Consider the following 25,687-nt stretch of genomic DNA (forward strand, 5'->3'; position numbering starts at 1 on the left):
GAACGCAAACATATCAAATCAATCCTATTTTAAGTTTTCTATTTTTCACGTTGATACTAGTACCTCTATCACTGGATCCTCTTTTTCATAACCACTCGTGTATTCTGTATTCCGTTTCCAGTCAGCCACGTCAATTTCTGGCATCCCAGAGAGCAGCAACTCCTATAGATAAGAGGACAAAAAAGATGAATGCTTGCGAAGCACACCAATTTTAGTTCTGGTTGAAATTAATATTTTTGGTTCGATTGTAGCTTTAATTCTTCTCATCCCTTTCTTCACCCCTGCTCAATAGTTAATAGTATTAACGTTACGTTTTGGTTTTTTTCAATCTTCATAACCTGTTCCAATTTGGAATAATAATTTGAAGGTTATCTGCAATTTATTTAACTTCCTTTCCCTCATCTGTCTCAAGTATCACTCGTCTGCAAGGACCGATATGGCTAAATTAGCCTCTGATTAGTTAGCCTCTGATCATAGAAATAGTCCTGAAAAGCCCCTTATTCAGTAAATTGAAACTCACGGGTCACAGGTCGGCAGGTTCACATATTATTAGGGCAATTTGATTTAATTTTAATTTTAAATGGTCGTAACAGCCTGATTGTACTGACTCACTGGTGTTTCAAAAGTTCCAGAAATTAACCATTATTAAAAAGGCCTGGCTAAACTTGTTTATCTGCAAAAGATAACCTTTTTATATTAACCACATCTACTTTCACTGTATCCTGTATTTGTTAACACAGTGCTAAAGAGATATGAAATAAACGGCTTCTTTTTTTAATTTCATGGCATGCAAGAGTCACAGTCATCTTAAATGTTTACCTCGAACTGAAGGGCTTACTCGGCCATTTCAGTGGACAGTTAAGAGTCAACTATATTGCTGTGGATCTGAAGTCATGTTTGGGCCAGAATAGGCAGATTTCTTCCCTGAAGTATATTAGCAACACTAATTCCCAGTACCAACTGCGTAGTTGGCCAACACCTCAGCCCAGACAAAGCTGTTCCTGACACATTTCCAGTTGGCAGCAGGAAAGAGTTTTTGTTTAACTCCTGGACAATTAGGTTTGAGATAGTATAATCAGGAAGTGAACTGATAACTTCATGCCTCATTGAGCGGCATGGTAGCACAAGGTTGTTTCACAGCACAGGGACCCGGGTTCGATTCCCGGCTTGGGTCACTTTTGTGCGGACTCTGCACGTTCTCCCTGTGTCTGTGTGGGGTTTCTCCAGGTGCTCCGGTTTCCTAAAGATGTGCTTGTTAAGCGAATTGGAAATTCTGAATTCTCCCTCAGTGTTCCCGAACAGGCGCCGGAATGTGGCAACTAGGGGACTTTCATAGTGCTGCATTGCAGTGTTAATGTAAGCCTACTTGTGACACTAATAAATACTATTATTATGCCCATTCCACTCCGGCTCTATCTACGAATGGGTTAAAGAGCACACACACCACATGCACACACTAATATGTCACAATCTATAAAAATAAACAAAATAAATGGGTTCAAACGTGTTAAATGCTGGGTTTGATTTTACACCCAGCATGTTATGGCTTTGTGCAGGCAGTTCTGACAAAGCCCAGGTAGCTCAGCTGGTAGATAAGGTGACTCTTAATTTCCCGCTTAAGGTTTTGAATCCTACATGATTATCATTAATTTTATAAATATTTTATTCAAAATTGCTCATCATTTTTAACCCCAAAAAATTACAATCAATTCATTCACAGTCTTAGTTCATTGAAAGTTGGGAATCTCATTTCCTGATTATATGTTTTAATTTACTGAATTGTCAGACGCATGTTTTAGAGGAAACAGTTGATAAATGATAGCAGGTAGATTCAAGAATTTGCACAGACCTAAAAATGTGGAACGTGAATTTTGTTAGTCTGAGTCAAGCAAACTTGTCAATTTTAATGCCACCAGCAATAACTCTGACACTGTACATATATAAACATAGAAACTGGGAGCAGGAGTAGGTCATTCGACCTTTTGAGCCTGCTCCCTCATTCAATATGATCATGGCTGATCATCTATTTCAATGCAATATTCCTGCTTTCGTCTATTACGATTCTGGACCAGATTCCAACAGTTGTTAGGATACTGGACAGAAATTCCAATATTTAATTTAATTTATAAAACTGCAAGGAAAGGATAATTCGCTCGAGGAGTGATTCCACACACAAATAGGGATATGGTATACAAAAACAAACTTTTTTACTAACACAGTGTCACTAACTTTAACCTCAAAGAAAATAGTTTACAATTACCACTTAAACAATGCTCAACAATGAAATGCTATCTTTATCTCCACTCAAACAATACTCATCACAGGTCAAAATCCACTTTCAAATACAGTTAACAAACATAGAGTTACTTGCCATATATTAGATAGAGATCTTTTGAGACTGCTTGAAGAGAGACCTGAACCCTGTCAGAATAATGCAGAATCTTTAGCTGTGTTCTGCAGAAACTGCTTCTCAGCTTGCCTTCCAACCAAATACTAAACTCTGCCTGCCTGCAAGAGGCCTGGTACAGCCCCAGCTCCTCCCAATAATTACATCATCCTCATCCAACTCAAATCCCATGACGTGATTATTTAAGTTTAAACACAATGGGTCAAACTCTCTTTTTGGGAAATTAAGGGGTGAATTCTCCACCTCCCCAGCCGCCTGTTTCTCGGTGGCGCCCCGTCGCTGGCAGCAGGATTTTATGTTCTGCTGCAGGTCAATGGGATTTCCCATTGCAGCCACCCCACGCCCTGGTGGTTTGTCAGCCTTTAAACCCATTAATTTCCCCAACACCATTTTCTTACTAATACTGATTTCCTTCAATTCTGCCCTCTCACTAGACCCTTGGTCCCCGAACATTTCTGGGAGGTTATTTGTGCCCTCTTTTGTGAAGATAGAACCAAAGTGGATGTTCAATCGCTTCTGATTGTAAGGGACCTATATTTGTCTTTACAAGTCTATTTCTCTTCACATATTTAGCAAGGGGCTGGTTTAGCACAGTGGGCTAAACAGCTGACTTATAATAAAGAACAAGGATGGCAGCACGGGTTCAATTCCCATACCGGCCTCCCTGAACAGGCGCCGGAACGTGGCGACTCGGGGCTTTTCACAGTAACTTCATTGAAGCCTACTTGTGACAATAAGTGATTATTATTTCTTTTGCTGAATTCTAAAATGCTCCCAATCCTCGGGCTTGCTGTTTTTTCTAGTAATGTCTTTGAATTTATTATTATACCTAATTTCTTTTGTAAGTCATGGTTGAGCCACCTTCCCTCTTATTTTTTTGCCAGGCTGGAATGAATAATTGTTGTAATTCACGTCCATGTTCTTTAAATATGAACCAGTGTCTATGTCAATACCTTTAGTAAGGTTCCCCACTCTATCCTCACCAATCCGTGCCTCATACCCTGATAGTTCATTTTATTTAGATTCAGGACCTTAGTTTCAGATTTGATTACTTCACTCTCCATCTTAATGAGAAATTCTGTCATATTATGGTCACTTTGCCCCAACAAGATTGTTAATTAATCCTTTCTCATTGCACAATATCCAGTCTAGAATAACCTGTTCTCTGGTTGGTTCGTCAACGTATTGAGTATAAAAAAGCATCATGTACACATTCCAGGACTCTTCCTCCACTATACCACTGCTAGTTTATTTTGTCCAATCCATTTGTAAATGAATTAAAGTCACCCATGATTACAGATGTACCCTTATTGCATGCACCTCTGATTCCTTGTTTAAACCTTGCTTACAACTCCCCTGCTATTTGGGGGCCTATAGATAACCCCCAACAACGTGTTCTGCCTCTTGGTGTTTATCTTCACCAATACAGATTCCAATGCATGGGTTTCCTCCCGGTGCTCCGGTTTCCTCCCACAGTCCAAAGATGTGCAGGTTAGGTGGATTTTCCATTCTAAATTGCCCTGAGTGTCCAAAATTGCCCTTAGTGCTGGGTAGGGTTACTGGGTTATGGGGATAGGGTGGAGGTGTGGACTTGGGTAGGGTGCTCTTTCCAAGAGCCGGTGCAGACTCGATGGGCCGAATGGCCTCCTTCTGCACTGTAAATTCTATGATATCATGATTTTCGTTACTCACTATTGCACAGATTTCCTCTTTTACTAACAACGCTACCCCACCCAATGCAGCCCCTAATATTGCAGCACAAGTAAGCACAGCCAGAAAGTAAACCAATGAAAAAAAAAACCAATCCATTAGTTTCGTGGTCAGCAGTACTGCTACCAGTATTTCTTCTTCCAAATTTAAATTAATTAACTGAAGTTAAATTACTCAGCTGCCATGGTGAGATTTGAATTAATATCTCCGGTTCATCAGCCCAGGCCTCTAGATTACTAGCCAAGGAATTTAACTACGATGCCATTGTACGCTGCAATAACACGATTACCTCCGTGTTTATTTATTTAGTCTCTTCAGAGAGCAATTTTACATGTTGCTTTTCACCTCTGCTTAAACAGTTTAACATTGGTCATCTGAATCAGTCAGCTTGGTCACTGCAAAGATTAGTTATAATCAGTGCCAGTTAACATTTCCACTTAAAAAAGGTAATTCTGCATATTATGTTATGAAAACAACTCTGGGAAATAGAAAGTGAAGTATTGCGCCCTCTCCCTCATTTCCGTCATTTTCCATCCCGGAAACTCACTGAAACGCTGTTAATCAGCATCAATATTTAGCGTTCTGTACATACTAGTGTTCTTACCAGCTCATATTCATCAAAAAGCTGAATGAGAGAGGGTGGAATGAACAGATGAAAGCCTTGCAAAAATGCATTTATCTGAGGCTGAATGGCACGAGTCATTCGTAATTCAGTAACAAGCTGGACATACTCCGCCTGAAAGGAAAAACAGCTGTTTAATCTTCTGAAAAAGATAACTAATCTTACCAAAACATTTCACTGAATGAAACAACAGATGCAAAGATTAGTAATAATGCAGTTAACAAACAAATGTAAAATCTTTTTCTCGGATAAGGAGCGTATTCTGCAGTGGGCCAAGCAGTCACGGAGCTGTAAGTGAGACAAAAGCATCCTGCGGGTTTACCAAGACCAGAGTGTGGAGGTGGCTAGGAGGAGGGCAGGCTTCAATCAGATCAGGGCGATCCTTTTCAAGGAAAAGGTGATGTTTGGATTGTTATACCCAGCCCGTCTCTGGGTCACGCATGAGGATCAGCGCTTTTACTTTGAGTCGCCGGAGGACGCGTTGGACTTTGCAAGAAAGAAAGGGCTGACGAAGGACTGAGAACTTTTGAATTTGGCTGCAACGTTCGTGTTTTTGTTTTCTCTGTTTTGTTTCTCTGTTTTTGTAAAAAGTTTCTCATTTTGCGTTTTATGGAAGATGTCTGTGGTGCTGTTTGCATTGAGTTGGAACCAGCAGTAGAGCGGAGTGAGTTTAGGTTTTCATTTGCACTGTTGGGGAATGGAGGTGTGCTTGTTTTGATCTTGGGTGTTTTTCTGTCGGGCAATTGTGTGGGGATTGTTTGATGTTGGAGTTTGTTTGTATGAGCGGGGGGGGGGGGCCACACAATAGGTGGGAGACTATCTGGCGCCGGGGATGGGAGCCACCAAGCTAGCTGGGTGAGCTAGCTCTCGGAAGCGCAGTGGGGGGGGGGGTGCATATGTATGGTTTAGGAAAGGGACTGGGTTACAGGGTGTTGTTGCGGGGGGGGGGGGGGTGAATGTTCTGCTGACGAGGGAGGGACTTGGGCTGCGGGACAGAGAGGAGGTGGGGGCTGCCTGGGGATGGACCGGTGGAGGCGTGGATCACGGGCTGGAGGTGGGCCTAAAAAAGGGGATGACTGATCGCGAGGGGGGGGTAATGAGCCCCCCAACTAAGCTGATCATCTGGAATGTTAGAGGGTTAAATGGGCCGGTCAAAAGGGCACATGTGTTCGCGCATCTTAGGGGATTGAAGGCGGACATGGTAATGTTGCAGAGACGCACCTCAAGGTAACGGAGGTTAGACGGAGGAAAGACCGGGTCAGCCAGGTGTTTCACTCGGGACTAGATTCAAAGACGAGAGGGGTCACGATCCTGATCAATAAGCGGGTGGTGTTTGTGGCGGGTAGAATAGTCTCGGACGTGGGAGGTCGGTATATTATGGTCAGTGGGAAACTGGAGGGGGTGCAGGTGATATTAGTGAATGTGTATGCGCCAAATTGGGATGTTGTGGAGTTTAAAAAGAGGATGCTGGGAAAGATACCGGACCTGGTTGGTCATGGGAGGGGACTTCAATACAGTTATGGACCCTGGCTTAGACCGGTCAAGCTCAAAAACAGGCAGGGTGCCAGCAATGGCAAAGGAACTAAGAGGGTTCATGAAGCTGATGGGGGGGGGGGGGGGGGGGGGGGGGGGGGGGGGATCCATGGAGGTTTGGGTAGCCGAGGGTGAAGGAATTCTCCTTCTACTCACACGTGCATAATGTGTACTTCCGGATTGATTTCTTTATTTTGAGCAGGGCCTTTCTGACTGGGGTAGTGGACACGGAGTATTCAGCGATTACAATTTCAGACCATGCACCGCACTGGGTTGACCTGCAGGTTAGCAGAGACGTTAACCAGTGCCCGCACTGGAGGTTGGATGTGGGACACTTGACGGATGAAGGGGTGTGCAAGTGGCTGAGGAAACGCATTCAGAGTCACCTGCAGGTCAATGACACGGAGGAGACTTTGGCAGCAGTGGTTTGGGAAGCACTGAAGGCAGTGGTAAGGGGGGAGATGATCTCGATCCGGGCTCATAGGGAGAAGGTTGACAGGGCAGAGTCGGACAGACTGGTAAAGGATATATTACTGATCGATAGGAGGTATGCGGAGACCCAGAGGCAGGGCTTCTGAGGTAACGGCGGAGTTTGCAGGCAGAGTTTAGCTTGCTGACCACAGGGAGGGCGGTGGAGCAGCTGAGAAAGGCAAGGGGGGGGGCGATTTATTGAACATGGAGGTAAGGCCAGCTGAATGCTTGCACGGCAGCTTAGGAAGAGGGAGGCAACTAGGGAGATAGGGAAAGTAAAGGACGGTGAGGGGAACCTGGCTGGTGATTCGGTAGGGGTGAATAAGGCGTTTAGAGATTTCTACAGCAGGCTGTACAGGTCGGAATCCTCTACGGGACCGGAGGGGATGAGACGCTTCTTGGAGGGGCTGAATTTCTCAACTATGGACGGGGAGCAGGTAGAAGGGCTGGGGGCCCCAATTGGGTTGGAAGAGACAGTGGAGGGCTTGAAGGCCATGCAGGCCGGTAAGGCCCCAGGTCCGGGCGGGTATCCAGTGGAGTTTTATAAAAAGCTCTCGGGGCTACTGGGGCCAGTGTTGTTGAGGATGTTCAATGAGGCAAGGGTGAGAGGGGTGCTGCCCCCGACGATGCCACAGGCAATGATTTTGCTGATTCTTAAGCGGGACAAAAACCCGGAGCTGTGTGGGTTCTACAGGCCGATCTCCCTGCTGAATGTGGATGCCAAGTTTCTGGCCAAAATCTTGTCCTCCAGGATTGACGATTGTGTTCGGACGTTATTTGGGAGGACCAGACGGGGTTTGTTAAGGGTAGGCAGTTGGTGGCCAATGTAAGAAGGCTGTTAAATGTGATCATGATGTCCCCGGAAGGTGGGGAGGTTGAGGTAGTGATCGCAATGGATGCAGAAAAGACTTTTGATCAATTAGAATGGGATTATCTGTGGGAGGTACTGGGACGGTTCGGTTTCGGGCGGGGCTTTATTGACTGGGTCAGGTTACTGTATCAGGCTCCTGTGGCAAGTGCACAGACGAACAGAACAACTTTGGACTATTTTAGATTGCACCGGGGGACGAGACACGGATGCCCCCTCTCCCCACTGTTGTTTGCGCTGGCTATAGAGCCGTTGGCAATTGCTCTGAGAGCTTCATGGGGTTGGAGGGGTCCGGGGGGGGGGGGGGGGGGGGGGGGGGGGGGGGAGAAGATTTTAGGGGAATTTGGCCGGTTCTCGTGAAATAAGCTAAATATGGAAAAGAGTGAGATGTTTGTGGTTCAGGCGAGGGGACAGGAGGGGCGACTGGGAGAGCTGCCGTTTAGGTCAGTAGGGGGTAGTTTTAGGTACCTGGGCATCCAAGTGGCGCGGGAATGGGACTGGCTGCATAAATTGAATCTGGCCTGGCTGGTGGACCAAATGAAGGACGATTTTCGGAGATGGGACGCGCTCCCGTTGTCTCTGGCCAGGAGGGTGCAAACGGTGAAAATGACGGTCCTCCCAGAGTTCCTATTTGTATTTCAATGTCTCCCCATTTTTATCCCGCGGTCATTTTTTAAGCGGGTCAACAGGGTGATCACGGGCTTCGTTTGCCCGTCAAGACCTCGCGGATAAGGAAGGTAATGCTTGAGTGGAGTCAGTCAGGGCAAGGGCAGGCTGGCGCTGCCAAATTTTAGTAACTATTACTGAGCGGCTAATATAGCCATGATCAGGAAGTGGGTGGTGGGGAAGAGGTCGGCGTGGGTGCGTATGGAGGCGGCTTCTTGTAAGGGTACCAGTCTGGGGGCGTTGGTAACTGCGCCTCTGCCGCTCCCGCCAGCGCAGTACTCCACCAGCCCCGTGGTGGTGGAGGACCTGAGAGTTTGGGGCCAGTGGAGGCGGCGTGTGGGAGCATCGGGCTGGGCGCCAATTTGTGATAATCACCGGTTTGCCCCGGGGAGTATGGGGGATGTGTTCATAGAGGGGAGCTTTCCGAGTATGAGGGCATTGGAGGAAAGGTTTGGGCTGGCGAGGGGAAACAAATTCAGGTATCTGCAGGTACGAGACTTCCTTCTTAAACAGGTGTCAACCTTCCCGCTCCTACCACTGAGGGGGATTCAGGACACGGCAATTTCCAGAGGGTGGGTTGGGGAGGTGAGCATCTCCAAGGACATCTACAAGGAGCTTATGGAGTCGGAGGAGACGCGGACCGAGGACCTGAAGCTCAAGTGGGAGGAAGAGCAGGGAGGTGAGATAGAGGGTGGTCTATGGGCAGGCGCGTTGAGTAGAGTCAACGCGTCCACAACGTGTGCCAGGCCCAGCCTGATACAAATTAAGGTTGTACACCAGGCTCACATGACAGTAGTCCGGATGAGCAGATTATTTGGAGGTGGAGGACAGGTGCACAAAATACATGGGAGGACAGGAGAACCATGTCCACATGTTCTGGACATGTCCAAAGCTTAGGGGATTTTGGCAGGGGTTGGCAGACGTCATGTCCCGGTGTTAAAAACAAGGGTGGCGCCGAGTCCTGAGGTGGCGATTTTCGGGGGTGTCGGAGGATCCGGGAATCCAGGAGAGAAAGAGGCAGATGTTTTGGCCTTTGCTTACCTGGTAGCCTGGAGACGGATACTATTGGCATGGAGGGACTCAAAGCCCCTGAAGTTGGAGACCTGGCTATCGGATATGGCTAGCTTTCTCTGTATGGAGAAAATTAAATTTGCCTTGAGAGGGTCACTGTTAGGGTTCACCCGGAGGTGGCAATCATTTGTCGACTTCTTTGCCAAAAATTAATCATCATCAGACAGGGGGGGGGGGGGGGGGAAATAGTTTAGGTTAGAGTAGAGGGTCAATAAGGGTGGGGCCTGTACGATGGTTTCATGTATATTGTCTATATTCTTGTTGTTACTATACCAAAAGTACCTCAATAAAATGTTTATTTTTTAAAAATGTAAAATCCTTTCATTTCACTACCTAACTTCCCAAAGGTGCAAAGGACAGTCTAAAAGCATTATTTTGAAAACAACCCCTTTTAAAAAAGTGACACCTACTGGAGATATTGTGAATGACTAGACTCGTTTAACAATCAGGTTTAGTCAAAACTTTGACCTGAAGGCCACATGCAGGTCTGAAAGTCTGGGAAACTCAGGACGTCGTGCATATACTACTCAGTTGATGGTTTATTCTGTTAAAATTAGTACTATTTTACCTACACCAGAATAATGTAACAGAAGTCTTTAAGTTAAGAACGGTCATTTAGCCACTGAATCTTTTAATTCATAATATTGTAGCCATCTGGGATGGCCACTTCCAACTAGGTACAGAGAAACTCGCAAAGCCTGGCGGGTAAAATGGCAACTGGGACAGTCCCAGACATTTCGGCGCCACTCCCTGTTCAAGGGAAACACAAACAACTGGGTCAGTGACCGCTTGGGACACACCCAGCCATCCAGATCCCCGCCCACTTATTGGCTAAGGAATCCAACAGAGTGATCAGGGATCACTCAATTAATAAGGCCCAAATCGAAGGACCGCTCAAAAGAGCACGAAGACCCCCTGATTATAAGAAGAAGAGTTCGCCATATGGTCGCTCTCTCGTGGTCCTGGTATCCCGGTCACGGCCATCGCCAAGTGCGGCAACACCAGAAGTAAGTCCAAGTTCAACGCTCGCTGTCAGACAGATGAGCCCAGCTGAGCAGCAGTTACTCCTTCAAACCCGACAGATCTAGAATCGAATAGCCGCCACTGTTTTCTGACCTAAGCCGGGTGCCCGAAGTTAAGTACAGGTTGTCTTAGTCGATAGGTGTAGTTAACTAGTAGTGTTTATGTTGCATGACTAATTGTGTTTAAATAAAGTACCCTTGACCTTGAACTAACAAACTGGTGTTTGGCTCTTTGATCGATAGCCGGTTGAAAATTGTGGTGGTATCATTCGATACCTGGCGATTCTAAGCATTAGGACATAGATAACCCAGAAAGAAGTGCAAACTCACTGATTGCCATAATTGGAACAGAGCCACAGAAAAGACAAAGTAAAAGAAACTTGCAACAATATATTCTAACAAAGTAATATCCTGCACCAAAATCTGGCCTGTGTCTAAAAATAATGAGAATCATAATTCTTCAAGTATTATGCATACTTTTCTGTCATAAAGTCCCAAATGCATTAAGGTACACAAAACAAATGCAAAACTAGAGTGCCAATGTATTTTTAGATCTAGCAACACATCGTTTGTGTTGCTGTATCTTAGATAGCATTAATCTAATTTGTGATCGGTTATTTCTCAGGCAACATTGCATTTCTTTTTTTTTTTTATAAATTGAATTAAAACTGCACATCGAACAGAATTAAATGTACAGATCTGACAGTGCTGACTAATGTCGGAATACAGTTCACATCTAGACTTCTTGAAATTAAACAGAATTTGCCACAATAAAAGTCAATTTGATAAAATAACCTAGTTTAGTCATACAATTAAAATGCTAAATATTAAGACATTGCTGATTTTAAAAAATATATTTTTATTCTCCTTTTTCACATTTTCTCCCAAATTTGCATCCACCAACAATACACAATAAGCAATAACGAATATACTGTCAATCCCCATATCAACAACAACAATCCCATTCTCCCACCAACCACCTGCCGGCTTGTTTACATAAACACATAACGAAAAGGAATCAGGAATCACCCATAGTCACCATTAACACATATAGTCCCCCTCCCCCTCCCCCAACCTCCCAACACCACCCCCCCCCCCCAACTAATGTTTGATGTTATCCAGTTCTTGAAAGTTCATAATGAATAACGCCCATGAATTGTAGAACCCCTTCATCCTTCTCCTCAGTTCAAACTTAACCTTCTCAAGAGTAAACAATTCCAACATCCCCCCGCCACACCTGGGCACAGGGTGGAGAGGATGCTCTCCAACCTATCGGGATCCGCCTTTGGGCGATCAACGAGGCAAAGGCTACAACATCTGCCTCCGCACCCCTTTCCAACCCGGCTCATCTGACACCCCAAATATGGCCTCCCGAGAGCGCAGGTCCAGTTTCACGTGCACCACTTTAGAGATTACCCTAAAAACCTCCTTCCAGTAATCCTCGAGCTTTGGACAGGACCAAAACATATGAATGTGATTTGTGCAACCCCCTCCCCCGCAACGTTAAGACATTGCTGATTTTAATAAACAAATGTAATAGAGATTTTAAAAGAATCAAAGCATGCAGCCATGCAAGGAATATTCTGTAACTATTTTTAAAATTAGCATGAAGAAGTCACGCGGCAAGCAAACATGTTGCTTCATTTCATAGGACAAATTAAACAAGGTGCTCACCCTTGATCACAAACAAAGAACAAAGAAAATTACAGCATAGGAACAGGCCCTTCGGCCCTCCAAGCCTGCACCGATCATGCTGCCCGTCTGAACTAAAGCCCCCTACCCTTCAAGGGACCATATCCCTTTATTCCCATCCTATTCATGTATTTGTCAAGACGCCCCTTAAAAGTTACCATAGTATCTGCTTCTACTACCTCCCTTGGCAGCGAGTTCCAGGCTCCCACCAACATCGGTGTAAAAACTTCATACATCTCCTTTAAACCTTGCCCCTTGCATCTTAAACCTATTGCCCCCTAGTAACTGACTCTTCCATCATGGGAAAAAGCTTCTGACTGTCCACTGTCAGGTATTAACCCACAGTAAGCCCTATGTTGCCCAATGAAAAGGTTTGATCAGTTGGAATTCTAAATCCCCTTTTGCAGTTAAACAATCATTGGAACTCACTGCCAAAGCGGACATGTAAAGAACAACTGCTTGGATAACAAAGCAGGATGCAATTGGTACCTGTGAAGAGTGGGAAAAAAGATAATTAACTTACCTTATTTTCCTGTGTGACAAGTATACATATCCCCCCAGGTTTCAAAGGCACCTCCTCCATTGCACCAAAAACATCAGTCTCAACTGAAAAAGTAAGTTCCAGGCCAAGGTCACTAATATCATTGTCCAGAATCCACTGAAGGTTTTTCGCATACTCTGGGTCAATGGAGGCTACATCCTGGTAGTTTACAGGGATACCTGAAAAATATGTATTCACACCAAAAAGATTAGACCAAGTGCATTATTAGTTTAATGCGAATATTTGGAAGACTCGGCAAGAAATGTAAATGCCCAGTCCGTGTATTAAAACATTAAAAACAAATCTTTGTACATACAAGTGCAATTTCAGCTACATATGCTACCTCTGGGACTATCCTCAATCTTTCCAATCTGTCACATTTCTTTTTTTTTTAAATAAACATTTTATTGAGGTATTTCCTTGGCATTGTAACAGCAGCAAGATAAACAACGTACATAAAAATATTAACATAGTGCAAATACCACCTCCCTCTCCCACAGGTCCCACCATTACTTAACCCCCTAAACTACGCTAGCCTAGGTGCCAAACCCCTGCCAAAATCCCCTCACCTTTGGACATGCCCAGAACAGGTGGACATGGTTCGTTGCCACCCCGCCCCCGCACATTTTGCACACCTGTCCTCCACCCCAAAGAATCTGCTTATCCGGGCCACTGTCATGTGAGCTCGGTGCACGACCTTGAATTGAATCAGGCTGAGCCTGGCACATGTTGCGGTCGCGTTGACCCTACTCAACGCATCCACCCAGAGACCCTCCTCTATCTCTCCCCCCAGTTCCTCCTCCCACTTTTGCTTTAGCCCCTCGGTCTGCGTCTCCTCCGATTCCATAAGCTCCTGATATATGTCTGAAACGCTCCCCTCTCCAATCCAACCTCTAGAAACCACCCTATCCTGAATCCCCCTTAGCGGCAGGAGTGGGAAGGTTGGTACCTGCCTCCGCAGAAAGTCCAGCACCTGCAGATATAGAAATTAATTTCCCCCCGCCAGTGTAAACTTCTCCTCCAGCGCCCTCATACTCTGAAAGCTCCCTTCTATAAACAAGTCTCCCATCCTCTCCATCCCCGCTCTCCGCCTAATTCAGAACCCCCCCGTCCATCCTCCCCGGGGCAAACCGGTGATTATCGCATATTGGGGACCAGACCGATGCCCCTTCTGCTCCCACATGTCTCCTCCACTGCCCCCAGACTCTCAGGGTCGCCACCACCACTGGACTGGTGGAGTACTGCGCCGGTGGGAACTGCAGAGGCGCCATTACCAATGCCCCCAGACTTGTGCCCTTACAAAAAGCCGCCTCCATACGCACCCATGCCGACTCTCTCTTCGCCCCCCCCCCCCCCCCCCCCCCACCCCCCACCCCCCCCCCACCCCACCCACCCCCGCCCCACCAGTCACCTCCTAACCATGGCTCTATTAGCCGCCCAGTAATAATTACTGAAATTCGGCAGCGCTAGCCCACAATCGACCCGACTCCGCTCGAGCATTGCCCTCTTCACTCGCAGGGATTAGCCCCCCCCCACACAAAAAACGCAATAACTTTATTGACCCGCTTAAAAAAGGGCCGCGGAAAGATGGGGAGACATCGGAAAACGAATAGGAATCTCGGGAGGATGGTCATTTTTACCTTTTGAACTCTGCCCGCCAGAGACAACAGGATCACATCCCATCTCCGGAAATCCTCCTTCACCTGATCCACCAACCGGGCCAAGTTCAATTTATGTAGCCGGTCCCTATCTCTCGCCACTTGGATACCTAGGTACCTGAAACTGTCCCCTACCACTCTATGGCCGTTCCCCCAGTCACCTCACCTGACCCCTCGCCTGGACCACAAACATCTCCCTCTTCCCCATATTAAGCTTATACCCTGAAAACAGCCGAAATCCCCTAAAATTCCCATAATTACTTCCATTTCCTCCATTGGATCTGAAACGTACAAAAGCAGGTCGTCCGCATACAGCGAGACTCTGTGCTCCAACCCCCCACCCCGGACAAGGCCCTCAGAGCAATTGCCAGCAGCTCTATAGCCAGCGCAAACAGCAGTGGGGAGAGGGGGCATCCCTGTCTCGTCCCTCCGGGGCAGTCTAAATTAGTCCGAAGTCGTCCTGTTTGTCCGTACACTTGCCACAGGAGCCTGGTACAGCAACCTGACCCAGTCAATAAAGCCCCTCCCAAATCCGAACCGCTCCAGCACCTCACATAAATAATCCCACTCAACCTGGTCAAAAGCTTTCTCCGCATCCATCGTGACCACTACCTCTACTGCCCTACCCTCATGATTACGTTTAACAGCCTTCTTACATTGGCCACCAGCTGCCTGCCCCTAACGAACCCTGTCTGATCCTCCACAATAACATCCGGTGCAGTCCTCAATCCTGGAGGACAAAATTTTGGCCAACAGTTTGAAGTCTTCGTTCAACAGGGAAATCGGCCTCTAAGACCTATAGCTCCGGGTCCTTATCCCGTTTCAGGATAAGCGAAATCGTGGCCTGTGAGATCGTCTGGGGCAGAACCCCTCTTTCCCTAGCCTCGTTAAACACCTTCAACAGCACCGGTCCCAATATCCCGGAGAACTTTTTATAGAACTCAACTGGGTACCCATCCGGTCCCAGGGCCTTACCCGACTGCATGGCCTTCAAGCCCTCCACTATCTCTTCCAACCCAATCGGGACCCCCAGCCCTGCTACCAGCTCCCCGTCCACCTTCGGGAACATCAGCCCCTCCAGGAAGTGCCTCATCCCCTCTGGCCCTGCAGGGGGTTCCGACCTGTACAACCTGCTGCAAAAGTTCCGGAAGGCCTTACTCACGCCTGCCGAGTCCCCAACTAAGTTCCCATCCCTGTCAATAACTTTCCCTATTTCTCTAGCTGCCTCCCTCTTTGAGCTGCTGTGCAAACGTCCTGCTGGCCTTCTCACTATGCTCATATATCGCCCCCCCGTCAACTTTCTGAGCTGTTCCACTGCTCTCCCTGTGGTGAACAAGCCAAATTCCGCCTGTAGCCGCCCACGTTCCCTTAAAGGCCCTGCCTCTGGAGTCTCTGCATATCTCCTGTCGACTTGTAGAATCTCTTTTACCAGTTGGTCTGTCTCTTCCCCAACATCCTCTTTATAAATTCCACATAATCCCAATTTGGCGCATATACATTAACCAGCACTACCTTCATCCCCTGCAGCTTAGCACTAACCATGATATATCGACCTCCCACATCCGAGACGATTCTGCCCACCTCAAATGTCACCCGCTTATTAATCAAGATTGCAACCCTTCTAGTCTTTGTGTCCACCCAGAGTGGAAAACCTGACTCATCCAGCCTTTCCTCAATCTGACCTGGTCCACTACTCTAAGGTGCGTCTCCTGCAACATTACCATGTCCGCCTTCAGTCCCCTCAGGTGCGCAAACACACGTGCCCTCTTTACCGGCCCATTTAACCCTCGAACATTCCAGGTGATCAGCCTAGTTGGGGGGCAAAGTGCCCCCCACCCCGCCGATCAGCCATCCCCTTTCTTGGGCCCGCTGCCAGCCCCAGCGCCGGACCACCTACGGCCCACCCCTTGGCAGCCCCCACCCCGGACCTCCTCACTGTCCCTCCACCGAAGTCCCTCTCTCGCCAGCAAAACCACTCCCCCCTCCCCCACCTCGCAACACTACTCTAAAACCTAACCCATCTAGTAAACTAAACATATGCACACCCCCCACTGTGCTTCCGTGAGCTAGCTCACCCAGCTAGCTTGGTGGCCCCTGGCGCCATGAAGTCTCCCCCTATTGTTCCCTCGATCCCCTCCCCCCGCTCATACAAACAAGTTCCCTCATCTAACAATTCCCACACAAACACCCAGCAGCAAGAAAAAAAAAGCACCACCCACCGAAACTCAAACAGGCACGCCTCCATCCCACAAAAGTGCACATCAATTTAAAAAAAAGGATATTGCCAACATCCACCGGAAAAAGAACCCGAAAACGGAAAATCGACTATTCTCCGCCCCCACCCACTCTTAAACAGAACTCCAAAAACAGAAACGAAACAGTAAGAGGAGACAAAACCAATTTAAAACAGAAAAAAAAGGGCCCAATATACCCAATATAGGCCAACAAGTTGCCTCAAAGTTCGAGAGTTCTCAGACCCCCACCATTCCTTTTCTATTAGCAAAGTCCAGCGCATCTTCAGGCGACTCAAAATAATGATGCTGGTCCTCATGTGTGACCCAAAGACGAGCCGGATACAGTAGTCCGAACTTCACCTGCTTCTTGAAGATTGACTTAGCTTGGTTAAAGCCTGCCCTCTTCCTCGCCACCTCCACACTCGGGTCCTGGTACACCCGCAGGATACTGTTGTCCCACTTACAGCTCTGCGTTCCTTTGGCCCACTGAAGAATCCATTCCTTGTCCAGGAACCTATGGAATCTCACCACCATTGCCCTCGGATTGTCCCCCGCTCGCGGCTTCCTCGCAAGCGCTCTATATGCCCTGTCCACCTCCAACGGTCAGGGGGAATGCCCCCTCCCCCAGCAGTTTTTCAAACATACCCGCTACGTATGTCCCAGCGTCCGCTCCCTCAGCCTCCTCCAGGAGCCCGACAATTCTTAAGTTCTACCGGCGGGACCAATTCTCAAGGTCCTCCACCTTCTCCAGAAGCCTTTTCTGCTGGTCCCGAAGCATCCCCACCTCCAGCTCTACCGCTGTTTGATACGCCTCCTGCTCAGCCAGCGCCTTCTCAACCTTCTGGACTGCCCGATTCTGGGCGTCCAATCTGTGCTCCAGCCGATCGATCGATTCTTTAATCGGGTCCAAACATTCCCGCCTCGGCTTGGCAAAATCGTCCTGGATGACCTGCATCAACTGCGCCGCCACCCCAGGGGTCCGGTCCTCGGCCATGCTGTCTCCTGCTGCAGCTTCAACACAGCTCTTGGCTAACTTTTTATTTCTGCCTTTTCGTGACTGCTGGTTCTTTTCTCCATACACTAATATGTGGAAATGGTGCCCAATTGCCTCAGCCTTTGATTTCACCATCTAAAACCAGAAAAAGGTCTGGGGGAAAGGTCCAAAAGTCCGACCAGAGCGGGAGCCACCAAATGTGCGACTTCTCCTTCATAGTCGCCACCGGAAGTCAATCTTTCATTTCTGTAGGGAAATTGTCGCTTCTTGATTTTTAGTTTTCCTTTACCGGAAATTATTGTAAAGACACCTGACTATATTTCTCACATCCTCTTCACTTAGTCGCCTTTTCCCATAAAGGATAAAGAAACAATAAAAGTGTGTGTGGGGGTGTGTGGAGGGCGGGGGGGGGGAACTAAAATAGTTGCTACCATTTTGCGCCTGTGTTCGCCACAAATAGCGGCGTGGGCATAAAATATCACTCGGAAAACGAGAATCTCTTTGCCAAGCTCTCATTTTCTGTTCTCATTCTTCCTGTCCCCCGCAGGAAAGTCGGGAACCTCATTTCAATACGTTTCCATATAATTAGTGGGCTTTACCGCCTATCTTTCTCACACATTCGGAATTTCCCTCGCAGCGATGTGACTCAACTTTCTTTTTTTGTTCATTCATGGGACGTAGGCATCGCAGGCTGCGCCAGCATTATTGCCCATCCCCAATTGCCCTTGAGCATTGCTGTGGGTCTGGAGTCACAGCTTTCCTTCGTTAAAGGACAGTAGTGAACCAGATGGGTTCTTTGGGTTGTGGGGGCGAAACCCACAAGATAATTTTATGACAATTAGACTTTTAATTCCAGATTTTTATTGAATTCAAATTTCACCCTCTGCAATGGCGGGATTTGAACCTGTGACCCCAGAGTACTCTGGGTCTCTGGATTACTAGACCAATGACATACCACTATGTCACCACCTCAACTGCTTTTTTAAAACTGGAACCAGGTGAAAGGAACCGGCCGGGGACAGTCCTTTTTATCCTTTCCACTTTGGCCTTGGTCCTAGTATTGTTCAGGTGGAGTCCATTCCAACAGTACAGTTCCTTCCTGTTTTAGTATTGGTGCCAGCGTTCCATGAAATGGAACCCTTCTAGTTCACACCACATCCTGTGTCATTAACTCACCACACTAATCTGTGTGCCAATTTACACGTGGCTCAGGTAGTAATTCAGAGATTCTAATCCGTAAGGTCCTGTTTTTTAATTTAACTCTTAGTTACTGGCCCTTTACCCAATGTCATTATCTCAAAATGATTCTTAACAAAGAGATTTCTTCCAGGAGGTAGACAATGTACCATGTGCCAAGGTACACTGGGTACACTTGTTGCCTACAAAGAGATGTTATCCATCAACCTAATTATTGAATCCCCTGAAACTACAACATCATGCTTTCCTTCCTCCCTACAGCCAGCCTCCTGTTCCAGTACTGTAGTGATATCATGGCTGTGTTGTAATTCACCGACTGACCACTAGGATTCTCATTGGTATATAAGTGAATGTTAGAGTCATGTGACACCTCAGACTGGCTGGGAAGCTGGAGAGAAGCTTGTGCATGTTAATACTGTTATTCACAGGCAGCACGGTGGCGCAGTGGGTTAGCCTTGCAGCCTCACGGCGCCGAGGTCCCAGGTTCGATCCCGGCTCTGGATCACTGTCCGTGGAGTTTGCACAGTCTCCCCGTGTTTGTGTGGGTTTCGCCCCCACAACCCAAAGATGTGCAGACTAGGTGGATTGGGCATGCTAAATTACCCCTTAATTGGAAAAAATTAATTGGGTACACTAAATTTTTTTTTAAATACTGTTATTCATCTGTTGTTTTGTATATAGTTTATCCACAATTAATGTTGACAAAACATTTATAGCTTTAGCTACAAGTGTTCTTGTAATATAAATCAGGCCTTCCGATAAGATTACAAACACCATGGACCACATTCTGACTTTCCTGCAGACAGTCCATAACCTTACCCTCAAGTTAACATGCACATTGTATCTATTGAATAGGATCAGTTCTGTGGATCCTAGTTCTTGATCCGAGCTGGGTTCCGCTTACTCGGCACATTATCACCTACACCAACCACAATCAACCAGCACACTTACACAGCATGAACAAAGTTTGAAAAGTGAACTACTCGCAATGTACAGCTTTCCCTCAGTGCAATGCAATTTTCAAAAACTATAGAAAAATAGCACAAATTAGAAAATGAATTTTCAACTGAAACAATTCTTACCAAGAATATGTTTGTAAAATGAGCGTGTAAAGTAGATGTTAACCAGTTGTCGGTGATAAAGTGCCAAACCTAGGATCTGCCCTGCAAACCGAAAATAATTCAGATGGTCTGGATTCACCGAGGAATTACTGTTAGGCTGGAAGGTGGTTCCTGTAAGAACGTAGATGTATTTTGTCATGGTTTCTTGGCTCAACTGATAATCCAACAAGTATTAAAAAATAGAACATACAAAGATTCTTAGCTTGCTTGCATTAGATGGTTAATCAACATCTTGAGTTGAAGTAAAATGAAAAATTCTTGCTTTGAATATTGAAAAAAATGTATAAAATGAAAATCGCTTATTGTCACAAGTAGGCTTCAAATGAAGTTACTGTGAAAAGTCCCTAATCGCCACATTCCGGCGCCTGTTCGGGGAGGCTGTTACGGGAATTGAATTGTGCTGCTGGCCTGCCTTGGTCTGCTTTCAAAGCCAGCGATTTAGCCCTGTGCTAAAGATCTTAAACAGTCTATGTGTATAAAACAATTTCCTTTCAAATCCATAGGAGACAAGTACCATCTGCCGACTGAGTGAAGAGTGCGTAGTCTGGGTTGATTATCTCACTGGAAAGGATGTCGAACCATTCACGCACCACACCTTGGCCCTGAGTACAGAAAAGGAACACAGAGTTTAAAGGTACCATGCTAATCCATTTATTGAAGTAATGTAGAGTTTTACTCCCCAATTTTATCTCTCCAGTCTATGTTCCGAATATATGTCACAATCAAACTCATTACTGGCATCTATCAGTCTCATTTAGAACAAGTCACTATGATGTGTAAAACAATAACTTGCAAGAGCCCCCGAGTGATTTTGTTTTTTCTTTCACTGACACTCTGTCCTCCCTTGCTCTGACCACTGCCAAATCTGAAATCCCAAGAATCCACTCAGCATTTCTCCACATCACATCAATGCTGAGAACTGGAACTCAGTAGTTCCATAGAGATTGCAGGTGCTAATACAAATCCTATTTCGAACTCATTTGACATAAAATAAAAGAATAGTTTACAAGCTTGCAACCACAGCAGTCAAAAGTAAATACTAAACAACTTAAACGGTCAAGTCAAGTACGGATAAATTTATAACACCTATAATTCCATTAGATTTTACTATCTAGACATTGATAGTGACCAATAAACTCACACATAATACGATTTCCAGTATCCACAATATTTTATTTTTATTTCAATGTTAATGATTAAATTTCATTCCACCTAACATTTATATACGGTCAGTTTTAAGAAAATCTCTCCACAGGATTCAAATGGCATGTCATATTATCAATTTTTGAAACATTTTTAAATAATCTATTCCACATGAATATATGTATTAGTCCAGTGATAACGGTGAAAAAAATAATTAGCAAATGGAACTGGAACAAAACACAATTCATCAAATGTGGTACTGCAGATCTGCAAAAGAATTGTCTCTCAGGATATCACAAAGATCTTCATATGTAATAATATAGGAACATAGAAATTACGAGCAGAAATAGGCAATTTAGTCCCTCGAGCCTGCTCTGCCATTCAATCAGTTCATGGCTGTTCTCTCCCTGGTCTCAACTTTTGAGTGTAACATTTGAAACTTTATAGTATTCCTAAATAATTGCAAAACTGATTTAAATATCCTATTTATATCATATGATTACTAAATGCTTCCCGCTGTTCAGAACAATTACATATTTTGAAACAATCTTGATGAAAAAATAAGTTCAATAACACGGGTGACAGCTTGCTAAAAGTAAGTGATGCAGGGTTGGTTGGGGGGGGAAACATACCATGCCTTCTTCACCATGAAAGCGTACAGCAACGCCTTGTTTCAATTTTTCATAGCTTGTTTTTGAGACAACCTCACAGCTACTCTGGAAAATTGAATCTGTAAACAGAAAATCTAAACGTTACTATGGTACATCCTCGAAAGACAAGAAACAACAACAAAGCATGCTCGGGTGGGCTTTAATCCCCCTCACACTTCTCACACTTCTTTTCATTGGCAAATTAGCTCTGAACTTATAAAAGTAATGTATAATATCATCACAAATCCAGCCCTTTTCATTCAAGCACCAGATAAGCAGTAAAAGAGCACTCTAGCTTCCATGACCATCATTTCCTCTGGCATGTAAAGTCAGAGTACTCGCGTAACTACCAAAAATGGGAATAAAAGTGTCACTGGTTAATATATTTCTAATAAAGTCAAACAAAACTGAGCAGTAACATAATATAATTGCTTTTAAAACCAATAGTCTTCCTGTTGCTCACCATATTGCATTTTACATTTGAAGGAAGCATCCCATCACATTGAAGGGTAATTTGAAGCAAAATGCTTTTGGTTTCAGTAACTGACACTTAAAGGTTTAAACCCAATGTTAAATTGACAAAACTTCCAGAAGTAATGAAAGAGAAGTCCACGCTCTTCAGAATGTGTGCTATGAAAAGGGGGACATATATATTTTATCTACAAGATGACATTTTGAAATGGAAATTCATTAGTACAGCTAAAGTAACTCAAATTGTACCTCTATGAACAAGTAAGATATCATTTTCATTAACTGGTCTGTGCACCATATCGGAGTCAGGATGATTAGCATGAAGATGTTCGTAGAACCACTCACATCTATCCTTGAAGGGCTAAATGAGGAGAGTTAAAAATCTAATTAAAATCTTTTTTATTCAATTTTCAGAAGAAATAGGCAACTAAAATGGAACTGAAGACAATGACAGAATCTTCCTTACAATTGTAATACCACACCTCCATCAATAGCCCATTATCCCAATGCTGGCTCAGATTGAAGGTGCAAGTTTCACAACATGAAGTTTTTCAGGGAGTTTCCTTCCGGCTCTGCCAGCGAGTTCCCCACAGGTATCAAACAACACTTAGTCACTTTTTTGATCCCTGGAATGTTTCTTCCCAGTATAGCCCACATTTAGGGTTGAATTCTTCTGCCTTGACTGCCACAAGACCATCATGGGCCGGACACGGACCATGTGAAGGTCCATTGACCACGGTCACCGGGCAGGCGCAGCGAAGAATCCCGCTCCTAGAATTATCATCACTGGGGAACTAAGATCAGGCCGCCATTTTGAAAGATGCTCCGATCTCTAAATAAGCTTGGGCTTGTGGGTCCTCCACACCCCCACCCATGGGCAATGTCAACCAACCCCCCCCACCCCAAAGTGAGGACACCCCGCTATGGGATCCTTGGGGATCCCACCTCTTCAAGCTCCCCCTCCCCTCCTGGAACCCACCCACTTACCTGCCATGCATCACCCACCCTCCTTTCATGGGCATAGCCCCCCCCTCCCCCATTGGGCCTTGGCCGTTGGCAGTGCCACTCTGGCATCCTTGCACTGCCACCCTGGCAGTGCTCATGCAGCTTGGCAGTGCCACCCAGGCACCTTGGTAGTGCCAGGGTGTCATGTACCAGGGTGAGGCCCGGGGAGAAACCCTGCACTATCCCATACCACCCAGGGGCCTCCGATGGCCTGGGAGACACGCGCCACCCCCCCCCTCCCCCCGCCGCGGTGCCGTTCCACCTGGTCCATGCACACGCCATTTGGGCACACCCCTTTTGGCCGTGATTCTGATTCCTACACCTAGCGGGAATTGGATAGAGCCCGCGAGGCGGCATGAAGGCTACCAAGAAGCCCGCAGAGCCTTTCTCGATCTACCAGCCACGTTGTGCTCTTGCTCGAGCGCAACGCGGCCACAAAATCGCACCTTTTTATTTAATAAGGGTACTTCTGAACAAAAATGCTGTCAAAGTTTTTCATTTTGCACTCATCAGGACAAATGGAAGAATGCCAAATTTCAATGGGAGCATGAGAAAAGGGTGCTAGTTGGTCAATTCTGAAATGTTGCCATGGAAATATACCAGGAAACAAAATCACGCCCTTTTATTTAATAAGGGTACTGCTGAACAAAAATGCTGACAAAGTTTTTCATTTTGCACTCATCAGGACAAATGGAAGAATGCCAAATTTCAATGGGAGAATGAGAAAAGGGTGCTAATTGGTCAATACTGAAGTGTTGCCATGGAAATACACCAGGAAACTATGTAGTGCCCCCATTGAATTGTTTAATTCAAAAAAGACACAATGCCTGGACATGTTCCTTTTGCTTGCAAAGAACAGGTTCCTACATATGAATATATGTACGCTCTAGCAAGTGTACATGAGCCATTGGAGGCCTGACTGACTATCTTAAATTGGCTGAGAGTGTAATTTGTAGCACACTTGGGATTGCTCAACAATTGCAGAATCCCATCCAACCAGTATTCCCAATTTTACAACCATTGGCGGTTCAAGTATGGCTCTGCCTATTGAGAACAGCTGAAGTGCTGTTTACTACTATCCACATGGTTTGGGGGGACACATCCTGCATACCTGGCATTGGACCTACACTGAAATTCATGCACCACACAACTCGTTTGTGTGTTAGGCAGAAAATCTTTATGGCTTTATGGCAGCACCCTGTTAGTGGAGAATACCACTAGTATTGCTACTGCATAGTAGCAGCATGAAATGGCCAGATTAATCTGCTGCTCAAATTTTTGAGATACCATCCAGGATAACTCCAGGTAGACTAGGCACTTTTCAGATCCTAAAATGGTGGTCTTGGGTCCATTCGTGACTTACGCGCTACACACAGTGGACAATGATATGATTACGGCAAGGGCTTTTCAAAACCAGATTTCCAGCCTACCTGTTATTCTTACTGGAGACAAAATGGAATGGTAATACAGCACAGCCACGATCTGGGATCATATGCTGAATAATTTATTGCTACAACAATGCCAGTTAGTAATAGGAGTTTGCACTACAAGCTTCACCCGCAGGTCAATTAATTAAGGCTGTTAGCAGCTGAGTCATATACACTATGAAGGTCCCAAGTTTGATCAGTTTGGTGTTACTAAAGCTAACTTTAACAGAGGTGACTGTAGGTGCATAACAAGAGTTAGAGATGCAACAATTGGCCTCAGCACTGACCCATGACCAGGGTAGAGTTTTATGAGCAGAGGTTACCTCCAGGGTTTTAAGTGCCATTATTTATGCTTTGTATCAGCAGAGAAACAACATTGCAACCAAGCACAACCACGCACATTTCGAGCAGAAACTCACGGGGTTTTAATTAAGAGCACAATCTTAGTCACCTTCCCCACCCAAATAATGGAGCAATTCAATGCAACAGCCATCACGGCTGACATCAGCTACTCAAAAAAGATTATAAACTAAACTTGATACTTTTATGATCTGCAAATCCATCATATAAATTTACTGGGACGTTGGAAAAACTTTTATTTTTAAGTGTTTAAAAAAAGCTTACCTGCGCTTTGATGATGTGCATGAATCTTGACATCAGTTCGGGACACTCCAGAAGAAAGTGAAAGTGGTCAAATATTATTATTGGGTTTCTGTAACAAAGTATTGTTGTTTTTAAAATGGGCGTCACGATAATGCAACATTGAAGAGCATCTGGAAGCACATATGCTCACCTTGTCACAAAACACTTCAGAACGTCATCATGCTTGCACACAAATTCTATAAAACGAGGTGATGTCATTCTGCAAAAGAAAATGGCATGTGTTCTTTTTCACGCTCACTAATGTCTTCAAGTAGGATGTGAGGAAGAGCATTTTTTTTTCTTTTTAAATGCAGCAAGTAGAACACTCTGCCCACAAGGGAGGCAGAATCAGCGATTTCAGTATGAAATTGGATGGGCACTTTAAAAAAAAAAAAATGAACTTACAAAGTTATGGGGATAGATGCAGGGATATAGGGCTGACTGGATTGTTCTGCAAGACTGGCATGGGCTTAACTGGGCCCAAGAGCTTCTTTCTATGCTGTCAAGACGATGACTCAAATTGGAAAGATCAAACATGGACA

General features: G+C 45.5%; 1 protein-coding gene across 3 annotated transcripts in view; it reads right to left on the reverse strand.

Annotated features, from left to right (window-relative positions):
• The window catches only part of hace1 (HECT domain and ankyrin repeat containing E3 ubiquitin protein ligase 1), a 119,562-nt gene that overhangs the window by 20,315 nt on the left and 73,560 nt on the right, over positions 1 to 25,687 (reverse strand). For all 3 annotated transcript variants that reach the window (XM_072499858.1, XM_072499856.1, XM_072499857.1), the window contains exons 13-21: positions 25,297 to 25,365; positions 25,128 to 25,215; positions 22,321 to 22,432; positions 21,583 to 21,680; positions 20,322 to 20,409; positions 19,769 to 19,918; positions 12,586 to 12,782; positions 4,722 to 4,853; positions 64 to 162 (exon numbers count right to left, since the gene is read on the reverse strand). In XM_072499858.1, the coding sequence (XP_072355959.1) occupies positions 64 to 162; positions 4,722 to 4,853; positions 12,586 to 12,782; positions 19,769 to 19,918; positions 20,322 to 20,409; positions 21,583 to 21,680; positions 22,321 to 22,432; positions 25,128 to 25,215; positions 25,297 to 25,365 (1,033 nt within the window). The remainder of the gene's footprint in view (positions 1 to 63; positions 163 to 4,721; positions 4,854 to 12,585; positions 12,783 to 19,768; positions 19,919 to 20,321; positions 20,410 to 21,582; positions 21,681 to 22,320; positions 22,433 to 25,127; positions 25,216 to 25,296; positions 25,366 to 25,687) is intronic.

The sequence above is a fragment of the Scyliorhinus torazame genome, chromosome 4, assembly GCF_047496885.1.
Source record: "Scyliorhinus torazame isolate Kashiwa2021f chromosome 4, sScyTor2.1, whole genome shotgun sequence".
Taxonomy (NCBI): domain Eukaryota; kingdom Metazoa; phylum Chordata; class Chondrichthyes; order Carcharhiniformes; family Scyliorhinidae; genus Scyliorhinus; species Scyliorhinus torazame.